The sequence below is a fragment of the Rhamphochromis longiceps genome, linkage group LG3, assembly GCF_057381845.1.
Source record: "Rhamphochromis longiceps isolate RC_006_pf linkage group LG3, R_longiceps_female_GT1.1, whole genome shotgun sequence".
In the NCBI taxonomy this organism is placed as follows: Eukaryota; Metazoa; Chordata; class Actinopteri; order Cichliformes; family Cichlidae; genus Rhamphochromis; species Rhamphochromis longiceps.
Genome location: NC_140559.1, coordinates 11,790,816 through 11,804,744, shown reverse-complemented (window position 1 = coordinate 11,804,744; position 13,929 = coordinate 11,790,816). Strand labels below are relative to the sequence as shown.

Sequence of the window (13,929 nt, the reverse complement as noted above, 5' to 3'; positions counted from 1 at the left end):
TCAGGCCCCATCTTATCTTAATGACCTTGTAGTACCATATCACCCTATTAGAGCACTTCGCTCTCGCTCTGCAGGCCTACTTGTTGTTCCTAGAGTATTTAAAAGTAGAATGGGAGGCAGAGCCTTCAGTTTTCAGGCCCCTCTTCTGTGGAACCAGCTTCCAGTTTGGATTCGGGAGACAGACACTATCTCTACTTTCAAGATTAGGCTTCAAACTTTCCTTTTTGCTAAAGCATATAGTTAGGGCTGGACCAGCTTTCTCACTCACTATGTATTAACAGACCTCTCTGCATTGAATCATATCTGTTATTAATCTCTGTCTCTCTTCCACAGCATGTCTTTATCCTGTCTTCCTTCTCTCACCCCAACCAATCACAGCAGATGGCCCCGCCCCTCCCTGAGCCTGGTTCTGCCGGAGGTTTCTTCCTGTTAAAAGGGAGATTTTCCTTCCCACTGTCGCCAAAGTGCTTGCTCATAGGGGGTCATATGATTGTTGGGTTTCTCTCTGTACCTATGAAGCGCCTTGAGGTGACTTTTGTTGTGATTTGGCGCTATATAAATAAAATTGAATTGAATTGAATTGCAGGAGAAACTGTCACTGTAGCCAACCTAGTATGTTTGTGTAGCAGCTCACTTTGTGTCAGATGTGATCTGTGTAAAAGCTTTAAGTTGTTTTGTCCTGTGATCACTGCGTTCAGTAAAGTCTCCTGTCAGCCATCGGTGACAGTTCAGCAACCCGACCACGTTCAAAAGGGGCTTCTTAATCATATGTCATATAAACTGAACAGTTACAGTGTTTCCTCATTTAGAGTTTAGTTAGCCTTAGTCCTGTCACGTTTTTGGGTTCTCTGCAGGGATGCATGGTTCCATCTCCCAGACTCCTGCAGTCCTAAATCACTGCTTCTCTGTCAGGACTCTGCATGTGACACTCTCGGACAGGTTCAACTCAAATATACTTTTCTAAGACAAACAAATTTGGACTCCAGTTTGCTCCAGTTATTCATCAGACTTCTTTAGGAACGTTTCAGTCTGCATTTTTGTCCTAAAGAGCAAACAAGGTTTTTATTTCTTGGACACTTTGCTCAGATTTTCCATCATCTCACAGTCTGACGTCTTAATCTTTCTCTTAATTATTTTTCATATGACTAATTAATGCAGACACAGCTCTAAAGGCTAACGCAGGAGTTGCCAGTGTAGTTTCATTTTGTGGCTTTCAGTTTCTACTTTCCTCTTCATCATGTGAGAAAAGCTCGTGTTAAGCATTTGTTCTTAAATGTTCATGAAAAAAAATATTCAAGCTGTAGTTGTCATGCCAATCAGCTTCCCAGTGAACCTTTTTAACCTGTGAGGGGCTTCATGGTCTGTTTTCTAAAGAGTTCATTTGTTCTACTCAAACGAGGAAGTGCTTGGAGACGATGTGGTCAGTGTGTCAGTAGAAACTAAAAAGAAGAAGAGCCTGTTTCTGACCGCTCAGTCTTGGTAAAGTCTTCATACAGAAGGTACAGTCGCATTTTTTCAGTATCACTGTTGCTTTTTTGTATATTGAACTCTGATAATGATAAATGAGGATTACATTGACTTTACACTGTGCTAATATTAGCTCTGCTTGTATGTTGCAGTCATGGCTGCGGCGTCGGCTCTGGTGTCTGAGGACAGTCTTCTTTGTCCCGTCTGTCTGAGTGTGTTCACTAAACCTGTGTCGATTCCCTGTGGACACAACTTCTGTATGAACTGTATCACAGAGTACTGGAGCACCCTGTCTGTACTCCAATGTCCACTGTGCAAAGAGACGTTTTACACCAGGCCGTTGCTTCGGGTTAACCCTGTCATTGCTGAAATGGCAGAAAAGGTTAAAAAATCTCTTCAAGAAATGTTGTTGAGTTCATCTGAACGAGCAGGACATGAAGACGTGCTCTGCAGCATCTGTGCAGGGTCCAAGGTCAGCGCCCAGAAGTCCTGTTTAATGTGCTTACTGTCCTACTGTCAAACACATCTGGAGCCTCATCAGAGGATTTCAGCTTTGAAGAAGCACAAGCTGATCGATCCAGTTAAGAACCTAGAGAGCAGAATATGTCGGGATCACGGTGAGCCTTTGGAGCTGATCTGCAGACTGGATCAAAGGTTTCTGTGTCGGTCCTGTAAATGCAGTGACCATAAAACACATGAAACAGTGAGTCTGGAGGACGAGGCTGAGATGAGGAAATCCCAGCTGAGATTAGAAAATAACAGCATGGATCAGATGATCCAGGAGCGTGAGCAGAAAATCCAGGAGCTTCAACAGTCAGTGAAGACCAGCAGAAGTAAAGCTGAGGAGGCGTTATCGTACAGCAGGAAGGTGATGACCGCTTTGGTGCAGCACATAAAGACAGAGTTCACCAGACTGTCTGAGGCGATCGAGACGAAGCAGGAAATAAATGAGACAGAGGCAGAAAGCTTTATTGATGAGCTGCAGGCAGAGATTACACACATGAAGAAGAAGAAGCTGCAGTGTCATGAAGCTTCGCTCATCAGAGACCCCTTCAGCTTCCTGGAGAACGTCCTCCCTCTTACCTACAATAAGCCCCAGCTGCAGGACTGGTCTGCTGTGACTGTAACCAGTGACCAGTTTATGATTCAGGAGACCCTGGCCGAGCTGGAGACAGCAGTCAGAGAAGAAGTCAGCACGCTCTATGATATAAACTTCAGAGATGGGAAAGAACAAAGGTATGATCTGAATGTTTTCATGGCTTGGTCCAGATTTGGGTTCTCCTTGAAACACGGTGAGGTCACTCAATCAAAATCAGTCAGTGTCTCCAACTCGGCACCCCTTTTTGTACATGAACTTTTGTTTGTTCAGTAAAAATAAAGAATAGTTTAGTCTAGGTGGATTTCTAGGTGCAGCCAAGTGGCAGAGGGCTTTCAGTCCGTCGTGGTGAAGAGCTGAGCGTAAAAGCGAAGCTCTCAATTTACTGTTCGATCTAAGTCCCTACCCTCACCTATGGTCACGAGCTGTGGGTAGTGACTGAAAGAACGAGATCAAAGATACAAGCGGCGGAAATGAGCTTCCTCCGAAGGGTGGCTGGCCTCTCCCTTAGAGATAGGGTGAGAAGTTCAGCCATCCGGGAGGGGCTCAGAGTAGAGCAGCTGCTGCTCCACACTGAAAGGAGCCTTTTTTTGTGTTTTTCGGGCATCTGATAAGGATGCCTCCTGGGGGCCTCCTGGGTGAGGTGTCCCACCGGGAGGAGGCCCCGGGGCAGACCCAGGACACGCTGGAGAGATTATGTCTCTCGGCTGGCCTGGGAACGCCTTGGTGTTCCCCCGGACAAGCTAGAGGAGGTGGCTGGGGAGAGGGAGGTCTGGGCTTCTCTGCTTAGGCTGCTTCATACAACTTTCCTCTTTCACCCATTTATACAAGCACTTTGTTGTTTTTGTTACCTAAGTGCTCACTCTGATTGTAACATCGGAGAGCAACCTGGGGTTCAGCATCTTGCCCGAGGATACTTTTGGACGTCCAAATACTTCTCAGAATTATAATCCAACACATCAATTACGATGATGATGATAATAATGATGATAATCATCATGGTGAGGAGGAGGAATAGAGTCAAATCCAAGTGCAACAAGGACAGTTTCCCCTTGGTGCTGCTGCTGAAATTTCCAAGGGTGAACTTCTGCAATCCTTTGAACCTCTCTCTCTTACAGTCACTGTTCTGTGAGTGCTGTCAGTTTGACATACCTCAGAGGTGCTCTAATTCCTCCATCCTCTCTCCATCTCATCTCCTCCAGTTTCTGGACCTTCTCTGTGTTTCCTTTCTCCTCCATCTTCTCAATCAGGAAGTCCAAGTGGACAATAGCGGATGCTGAATCAGCTTTCAGAGCGATCTGCTCCAGTCTGACTACATGCTGGTAGGACTTCTCTGCTGTCAGCAGTTTCATTTCCTTTCCAAGTAAATGAACATCCTTCTCTTTTGTTGGTGGTTTGTTCTCCTGACCGCTCCTTATCCTGGTCACATATCTCCACTTTCCTTTCACATGCACTGATGCAGGACACTTGTTGGTGCATGACGTGCAGAGACCATCTCTAAAGACCTCACAGTGATTTAAGGGCACCGTGCATCCAGGATAGTGACAGTTCTCCTCACAGACTGTACAGCTGCTTTCAAACCCGGCCCAGGCATCTCTGATAGGTTCTTTATGTTTAAAAACTTCAGCAACAAATGGAGTGACCTCTTCATTCTTCATGTTGTCATGTTTCTCCAGAGCTTCCTGACTCTGTTTCATCTCTCTCTGTTTCACTTCAGTGAATTTGATTCTTTCTTGCAGGTTTTGGATGCAGGCTGTCAGTCTGATACTTTCCTTTAACACTTTAAATGCTGCTCTGGCTTTAGAGGTGTAGTTTCCTTCAGGAAGGCTGTGAACTCTCTGAGCTTCCAAAATTTAGTTTCAGGTATTTTTCTTTCTCGTCTTCAAGCTGGCAGTTATTGAACAGGAAGTGAACAGACTGATTCTTCTCATTTTTGACACATTTAATTTTTGAATCTTCAAGATCTTGAAGGGCATATTTAGGGTTTCTTACATCTGAGTGTGTGATGAGAGCTACAAAGTTTTTCTCCACATTCAAAGATAAAGTGATATTCAAACATGGATTCATTACCCAAAGTTTGATTCTGTTCATCTGGACGTAGTGTTTTCAGTGGGAGAAACGTTTCGTGATTCATCCAGGTGACTTCAGTCTCAGCTGACTGCAGGCTTCAATCTTATAAACAGTACATTTGCATAATGACTGAAACCAGCCCACTGGAGGAACAGTGGGCTGGGAGGTCAGCTTATGATCATTAATATGCATTTCTCATGACCACTGATCAAAGGCCATTGATCAATGGCCTGATTGGTTGACGAGATATACAGTGGCTTGCAAAAGTATTCGGCCCCCTTGAACTTTCCCACATTTTGTCACATTACAGCCACAAACATGAATCAATTTTATTGGAATTCCACGTGAGAGACCAACACAAAGTGGTGCACACGTGAGAAGTGGAACGAAAGTCATACATGATTCCAAACATTTCTTACACATAAATAACTGCAAAGTTATTTAGTCCAGCATCTCATCCCCAAACTGATGGGCACTTCAACCATTTCCAGCTGGAAATCATGGCCTCAGACTGAGCAGTGCTGAGTCTGAGGCCAGCCCCTTCACTACAGACAGAGGGTTACAGCTGGAGGTTATTGTTCAGTCATGGACTAACTATTTTAGTTAATGGTAAAAAATTTAAAATAATTTTATATAGAGTCCAACTATAAAAATAAAACAAATGTAAAATATAAATAAATAAAAACAAAATAAATAAGTATAGATATGAAGTGTCACTTTTTTCTAACTTTAACATCAAATTTTTAAATCATCCCAATATTCTAATACTGACAATAAAAATGAAATTAAAACTGTATTGTTACGTTCTTAGTCTAGGCGTGTATTGAACGCAACAAGAAGTTGGCCCCACTCCCGCTCCACCCAAGCAAGAACACAAACAGTCGTATCTTTTAAAGTGCTAATCAGCCATTTATTTGCTTCAGCAGTGAGCAGTGCCAAAAATAACAAACAAAACTCCCTAATGGTCCCTACGCTTTCCTATACAAATGAAAACCAAACAAAAGACAATTCTCTTACCTAACTTTCTACATGAAAAACAGGAGAAAACTTAATCAACAAAAATGGCTTCTCACGCCTACTAGGCTGCTGCAGTGAAGGATATATACAAGGTGAACAAAATACACGATTGCTACTTGACAAAACTATTTACAGCTATTTACAAAATTGAGGTACTAATGCCACACAGACACACACACACACACACGAGGTTATACCTGCAGATCAATTTGGCAAAGACACTCTACACAGCAACGAATCAAAACACAGGTTCTTTGTTGGATGGTGGCGGTTAGGAGAGAAGGGGCCAGGTGGCTGTCATCCGGTAGTTAAGTACTGGAGGTGATTAGCCAATTATCCAATCCCAGGACAGGAAGAGACTCCACCCAGCTACTCAGCAGGCACGCCAAGGTGTCCACCTCCTAAGAGAGAAAGGGAAAAGACCCACAGCCATCCTCTGGTGGGAGGACTCACACATAAAGCAAACACTGAAAACATTAGATCATAACACTTCCCCCCACCCAAAAATCAAATATCTAACCCCAAATGAAATGTTTGATTCAAGACCTAGAGAGGGCATCAGCCATGACGTTCTCTAAGCCCTTTTTGTACTGGATTTCAATGTTGAAGTCCTGGAGGAGTAGGGACCAGCGCATAAGGCGCTGGTTGCTGTTCTGCATCCGAGTTAGGAACTGGAGAGGGTTATGGTCAGAGAACCCGACAGTTGGAACAGGACTGGACCCAAGGTACACTTCAAAGTGCTGCAAGGCTAGCAATAAGGCTAAGGCTTCCTTTTCAATCGTGCTTTAATGCAATTGGTGTTTTAGGAATTTTTTGGAAAAGAAACAGACTGGAATGTCAATGCCATTTCCATCCTCCTGCACCAGCCCCGAAAGCACTGGCGTCCACCTCAAGCTTGAACGGACGTGCGAAATCAGGGGCGGCCAACACAGGAGCACTGCAAAGGAGAGCTTTGGCAGCTTCGAAAGCAAACTGACATGTCTCTGACCACACAAATGGTGATTTTGGACTGGCAAGACTGGTTAGTGGGGCTACTACCTCGGAGAAGTTTTTGCAGAACCCACGATAATAACTTGCCATGCCTAGAAAACGCCGCAGCTCCCGAAGCGTCTGCGGAGCTGGGAAGTTTAATATGGCCTGCACTTTCACAGCAACAGGGAGGACTTGACCCTGTCCTACTTGTTTCCCTAGGTCGGTTACAACAGCCTTTCCAAACTCACACTTAGCCAAGTTCAGTGTCAGAGAGGCATCACGCAAACGGTCAAATATTTCACTGAGAGTTTTGAGGTGTTCAGTCCAGGTGGATGAATAGGCCACTATATCATCCAGATACACTTCACAGTTTATGACTCCAGGTAACACAGTGTTCATCAGTCATTGGAATGTGGCGGGAGCATTTCTTAACCCGAACGGCATGACGGTGTATTGCAAAAAGTGGTTGGGTGTAACAAAGGCACTGATTTCTGATGCGCGTTTGGTTAATGGGACTTGCCAGTATCCTTTTAGGAGGTTGAGTTTGGTCACAAAGTTTGCAGAGCCCACACGATCGACCAGGTCATTCATGCGTGGGAGTGGAAAAGAGTCTGGTTTTGTAGCAGCGTTTACCTTTCGGTAATCGTTACAGAAACGGGAGGTTTGATCGGGTTTTGGAACGAGCAATGATGGTGAGCTCCAAGAACTATTACTGGGAAGGGCAAAACCATGGTCAAGCTGATACTGGACTTCTTGCTGCATTATGGCATGCTTAGTGGGATTTACTCTGTAGGCATGTTGCTTTATTGGCTTGTGATCACCCACGTCAATATCATGACTTAGCACGTGTGTTTGAGTGGGGATATCACCAAAAAGAGTTGGGTAATTGTTAATGAGCTCTCGGACATCAGATTTGGCAGGATCAGACAGATGTGCTAAATAGACATCCAAGTCAGCCAGACGTGCACCGGAAACAGAGCTGTGCCTATCATCCAACCCATCATCGCAGGGACTATATAAGGGTTGAGAGACGGACACTGACACAATAGGTGACACAGCAGGTGACGGACCGGAGGGAGAAGGGTAGCAGCAGCTATGGCTCACCCAGATGATGTCATGCCAATCCAATCAAAGGTTGAGGGAAAATAAAAGTCTAATAAAAAGAATCAGAGTGACCACTAATGCTTTGGGAGAGCAGACAGACAAAAATAAGAATCTAATTGGAAAAAAGAAAAAACAAAAAGGTTTAATTTTATGTGACCTTTGACCCTGAGCAGAAAAGGATCAGCTCAGGTTTCAGTGTTAAACAGGAACCTGTTCATAATGTTTGCATGTGTACTGAAGACTTTCTATGCTTTTCTGTGCAGGATCAGTTTGATCTCATCACCACATGAAGACATCGTCTCAGACAGTTTTCTCATCAGGTCAGGACCTCCTGCTGTCTACCAGCTGAGACCGAAGAAACAGAAGACTGGAACTCTGACAAGAATGACTGTTGGAGAAAAACGTCCAAACAAGCCGAACAGAACCATCTTACTGGTGGGAGAAACAGGAGCAGGAAAATCTACTCTGATCAACGCTCTGCTCAACTACACCATGGGAGTGAAGTGGGAGGATGGAGTCTGGTTTATGATCTCAGAGGAGGAGAGAAGAAGTCAGACATCAGATGTGATCGTGTACGAGATCTTTGGTTTTGAAGATGTAACTCTGCCCTACTCTCTGACCATCATCAATACTCCTGGATATGGAGACACCAGAGGGATCGAACATGATGACACCATCAGTCACAGATTATTGGACCTGTTTCAATCAGAGGATGGAGTCCATGAAGTTCATGCAGTGGGTCTGGTGATGAAGGCGAGTGTGAATCGACTGAGTGAGCCACTGAGGTATGTCTTTGATTCAGTGATGTCTCTGTTTGGAAAGAACTTGGAGAAAAACATCATAGCTCTGATCACACACTCAGATGGAAGCAGGCCTGAAAACCCTCTTCAAGTTCTTGAAGCTGCAAACATTAAATGTGCCAAAAATGAGGACAGTCAGCCTGCTCACTTCCTGTTTAATAACTGCCAGCTTGAAGAGCGAATGGAGGAAAACACAAATTTTAGAAATTCATGGGAACTTACACAGACAAACATGGATCATTTGACAGATTTGTTGGGAAAATCTAATCCTCAAAAACTGGTGAAAACAGCCGAAGTGTTAAATGAACGAATAAGACTGAAAGCCTGCATCCAAAACCTGGAAGACAGAATCGAGCTGGTTGAACTGAAACAGACAGAAATCAGACAGATCCGAGAAGCTCTGAAGCAGACGAATCACAGAAAGAAAATGGAAATTGAGAAAATATTGAGTCTTTTGGAAAATCTTGAAAAGGAAATGAAAGTGCTGACAGCAGAAAAGCAAAAGTGGCTAAGTGACTCCTACCAGCATGCTGTCAGACTGGAGGAAATCGCTCTGAAAGCTGATTCAGCATCCACTGTTGCCCACTTGGACTTCCTGATTGAGAAGATGAAGGAGGAAGGAGACACGGAGAAGGTCCAGAAACTGGAGGAGATGAGGAGAGAGGATGGAGGAACCAAAGAAGCAGTGCAAGCTTAAACGAACACCATCACCAACATTGGGAGACTCTTCCTCTGGCATACGTGAAACATGTAAAGAAGCATCAGGCAGATGGTACTGATGCTGCTACATGTTCAGATGTACACAGATGTTGATTGTTGATGTGGACATGAGGGCCTCCTTCTAAGACGGGAACATCATGTATGCTTTCATATTTTATCCAGTTAAAAAAATCAATTCTCATGTTAAAAAATGCTTATTATTAATATACATGTATTTCACACAGATATTTGTACTTATGCACATGACAAATATTACTACATAAACTCCACAGTCAGTTATTATGCAGAGCAGAGCTGCCAGCTGTGCTGTAAATGCAGCGAGGGCGCCCCCTGCTGTTTAACGATCAGTACAACAGTGTGTGAGAACAGCTCCCTGCTCCTCTGACGTCACAAACTAAACTCTGTGTTCTCCACAAATACATGTGTTTCTGTCACGTTGTTCTAATGTTGTTCTAATGTTGTTCTAATGTTGTTCTAAGGTTGTCAGTGTGAGCTTTATCCTGCTGCTCCTCTCATGCTGACTCAGTAAACTGGTTGTGGGACAGTAACGTGTCACTGACACGATCCAGACACAGTCCAACATGTTGTTGTCTTTCAGTGAGTGCAGAGGATGTCATTGACACGATGCCTCGGATTCTTCATGTGTTCATGCTGGATATTTGTGATGGCTCAGGCCGAGTGGAAACATTTGGATCCTTTCATGTTGGACTTGATCTGTTCAGATTCTCTGTATTCGGGTCTTCCACATGAATCGTCTCCTGCTCGATGCACTTTTCTGTCAATCCTCAATAAAATCTGCTTCATTCAGTCACTTTGCTCAGAGAGTCTTTACTGGATCATCAGCTGATTTTCTTTGTTTCTCTTTGTTCCTCAAACACTTTCAGTTTATTGCAAGCAGCAGCTCTCACACACACTCAGCAAACACACACAAAGCTCCATCACAGCTGAGATTTCATTCAGTTGTCAGGAAGAACCTGTGTCTTCTGGAGGAAGCAAGCCCCTAAAATGCTCTTTACATTCCTGTAATTAGTGATACAGTTCCACTGTAACAACAGTATAATCATCTATTTATATTTATTTATTCATCATTAAAACATTAGTATTATAATACATTATACATTATAATACAGTAACACTCATCATGACAACAGCAGCATATCCTCACATGTAATTATTAGAGATGGACCGATCCGATATTACGTATCGGTCCGATACTGACCTAAATGACTGGATCGGATATCGGAGAGAAATAAAAAATGTAATCCGATCCATTAAATATCACGAAAGCACCTCACAAAACTTGCAACACGCCGTAACTCGCCTCAGAACGTTAGCACTCGGAGCAGTATGCATCACCTGATAGAGCGGCTGTGGCATGCGGGACCTGTCGGTGGTCTGGATAGCATGTGGAGCTTCGCTAGCAAGCTGGCATTTCATCTCCGACAAAGTTATCCCCGAGAGAAGTAAAGCAAGTGTGTAAGTCCATCTCTGAATGTTTGTAAAGCATTCCTGCGTTAAGCTTAACAAGCGACTGCCTCTTCTGGCTGCTACTTCAATCATGAAACTGCTTAACGATCAGCTGATCGGCTTTTCTGTCGCGAGTCCGTCTCTCTTGTTTGCTTTTGACCCACTTTGCGCCAGAAAGAGGAAACCAGCGGCTGAACAACAGCAGCACGTTTAAGCTTGATCAGCTGTTGTTAGAATGTATTTAATATTACTTTCTACTCGAGGATCTTTTTCTACAGCTGACGCTGGTAACTGTGCAGGGGCGGATCTAGCAAAGTTTAGCCAGGGGGGCCGATAGGGCATTAACAGAGAAAAGGGGGCACAAAGACATACTTTTCTTTCTTATTCTCATTTAAAATGTCGAGCTTTTAATAAATAATTATCTGACACCCAAAGTTTTAATTTGATGTAAAATGAATAGAAGTCAATTACTGTATATAGTGACTATTAAGTCTAATATACCCTAGTAAGCTATAGTACTTTTTCCTTTGGGAAGGTACCATCTGTGCAGTCTGCAATTTTGTTGAAGAAAGATGTTGAATCTATTTAATATTTCTTGAAAAATAATTGATTTCTGTGCATTTTTTTTCACACTGCATCAAATTAAGGTTGATTACGTCGATTAAGCATCATGAGGTGGAGCGTGAGGGGTGGTTCCCTATTTTTTATTTATTTATTTTTGTTGTTGCTGGGAGTTGGAACCCTATTAGTTAGGTTGCTTAATATTTATGCTAAGTACTCTTTAAAATACCAGAATAGGGAGGATGGTGTAGGTTTAAGTTTATTAGATTGATCAGTATTGCTGAACTATGAAATATTTTTTTTTGCATACAGGTATAACAGAATAGCTTTAGTGTAGTTGTTGTTTTAAACTTGAGTATGAACTTCTACAAAATGCAGCAAGATATTTAAAAAAACAGTTTTGTTGATTAAAAAACACTATATCGGATTCATATCGGTATCAGCAGATATCCAAATTTATGATATCGGTATCGGACATAAAAAAGTGGTATCGTGCCATCTCTAGTAATTATTAGTCTCTGCACTATGATGTATGTTTTTCTTCCACATTATAAACATTCGAGGCCGTCTGAGCATTGAGTGCTCACGCTGTATGAAGCCTGCAGGTAAAAATACACCAGTCAGCTCATGAAACATCCAAAACCTGGATTTTTAACCAGAGTGAGATCCACGAGTATCAATTCTAACAAAAATAGACTGTTTGTGAGAGAGACTCACCTGGTCTCTGATTGTAAAGCATTCAGCTCCATCTTGGTTCATTTTTCAAGTCAAGTTGCTTTACTGTCATTTCAACCACGTACAGTGGTGCAGTACACAGTGAAATGAGGTGACGTTCCTCCGTACCAGGGTGCTACATATGACACACAATCAACACAGGACTACATAAAGTGCAAGTGTGTAGAAGTTGCAAAAAAACAAACGAAGACAGTGAAACACCAGACAGAACAGAAAATACAGACACAACACTGCAACAGAAAAGTGCAACAATGACAGCGGCTTATGCAGAAGACTGAGCATTGTGGAAAAGTACCTTGGTGTATGAAGGTGTGTATGTGTTTGTGTCCAGTCACTGAGTGTTCAGGAGTCTGACAGCTTAGGGGAAGAAACTGAACGGTAGTCTGGTCGTGAGGGCCCGGATGCTCCAGTACCTCTTTCCAGAAAGCAGTAGGATGAAGAGTGTGTGTGAGGGGTGTCCGATACGGTGCAGTTACCATACCAGACGGTGATAGTGGGAAGGTTGTTCCACAAATTAGGTGCAACCAGGACAAATGCACGCTCACCTCTGGTCTTAGGCCGAGATCTAGGCTGTACCAAGAGTAATTGGGCTGATGATGTGAGGGCTCTCCCAGGGGTGTATGGTCTACGGAGCTCAACGAGATAGCTAGACACTGTATGGTTTATGATTTTAAAGGTGAGCAGCAATACTTTCATTAAACTTGGTATTTGATAGGGAGGAAGTGCAAATCAGCAAGGACAGGAGTGAAAGAGGCAAACCTGCCGGTTGCAGTCAGAAGGTGTGCCGCAGCATTTTGGACAAGCTGCAATCTATGGAGCAGACTGGAGCCAGAAGTAGAGGGAATTACAGTAATCCAATCAGAAGGTCACAAAGGCATGAATCAGCTTCAAGATCCTTGTGTGTTACATAATGCTTAGCCTTAGAAATAAGAAGCAGCTGGTAAAAGCTAGATTTGACTGCAGAGGATAGTTGTCTATCAAGTTTGAAAGAGCTATATCACAGAACACCTAGATTACTAACAGTGTCAGAGAGCAAAGTGGCAAAGGATCAGCCAGCTGGCCCCGGGAGACATGACTGTGAAGAAGCCTGTCCATTCTCCGGCTCTTCTTTCCTCCGTTTCCATTTGCAGTCTCATGCCCTCTCTTATTAAGTCCAAGAATTCATCCTTCCTGTCTTTCTTTTGTCCACTCTTGGCTCCAGCTGGCCCACTGCTGAACTGAGCCCTGGAGTGTCCTCCTGGATGGAGACAATTAGGACTGGAGCCCTGGTAGAAGGCTCTGTCCTAACACCTCATCCATAATACAGACCAGCACCATTTAGCAGCCGTGGGCTTCCCACTCACTCCCTCGCCTGACCCTGGATACTTGCAATCCTAACAGCAGAGGAAATCACAAGTGGCAATGGACAAAAACAGCAACAGTACAGGTTTACACGAATAAGTTCAAAAGATTAGAGTTAACAATACATATTTTAACACTACTGTACATACTTTGTTTTGTTTTGTTGGCCTGCAAAGGGGTGATTTTTCCCACCAGGCCCATCTTCATAAGAATTGCCAGACAGACAGAATATAAGAGAACATCCCACTCATGTTAGTCCCTGAACAGCATCCACAGCAAACTGTACTAAATTAGGACCACAAGACCAAAAACATCACTCTGCCTTACACGTAACAGAGTAAGAACTGCATACTATTGCTGCACCTGCAGCCCACAGTGGTGAAAAGGTGTTCGTTGTCTCGCTGGAGTTTAATAAACTCGCCGTCTGCTCCTTGCTATCTAAAATATAACAGGACACAGGCGTAGATTCTCAATCATCTCACACTTCTGATAATCAGCTGTCTGTTTGACGTTTATTCAGCTGTGTGAAAACTATAAGTTACTATAACAAACCGATTTACTCAGGAACAAATAAAACAC

The 13,929-nt window shown here is 43.4% G+C and overlaps 1 protein-coding gene and 1 pseudogene across 1 annotated transcript; one reads left to right on the top strand and one right to left on the bottom strand.

Moving 5' to 3' along the window:
* Window positions 1-1,083: 1,083 nt before the first annotated feature.
* Window positions 1,084-9,891, top strand: LOC146672923 (uncharacterized). Its single transcript, XM_085401446.1, has 4 exons — window positions 1,084-1,499; window positions 1,620-2,703; window positions 7,990-9,692; window positions 9,726-9,891. The coding sequence occupies exons 2-3, from the start codon at window positions 1,622-1,624 to the stop codon at window positions 9,221-9,223; spliced, it is 2,316 nt and encodes a 771-aa protein (XP_085257572.1). The 5' UTR covers window positions 1,084-1,499; window positions 1,620-1,621; the 3' UTR covers window positions 9,224-9,692; window positions 9,726-9,891.
* LOC146672924 (uncharacterized) lies at window positions 2,844-4,879 on the bottom strand (annotated as a pseudogene).
* Window positions 9,892-13,929: the final 4,038 nt, after the last annotated feature.

Bases quoted from the DNA above. Each gene is read 5' to 3' on its own strand.
- LOC146672923 (XM_085401446.1), top strand. From the start codon at position 1,622: ATGGCTGCGGCGTCGGCTCTGGTGTCTGAGGACAGTCTTCTTTGTCCC. The intron at 2,704-7,989 runs GTATGATCTGAA...TTTTCTGTGCAG, and splicing joins AGAGATGGGAAAGAACAAAG to GATCAGTTTGATCTCATCAC.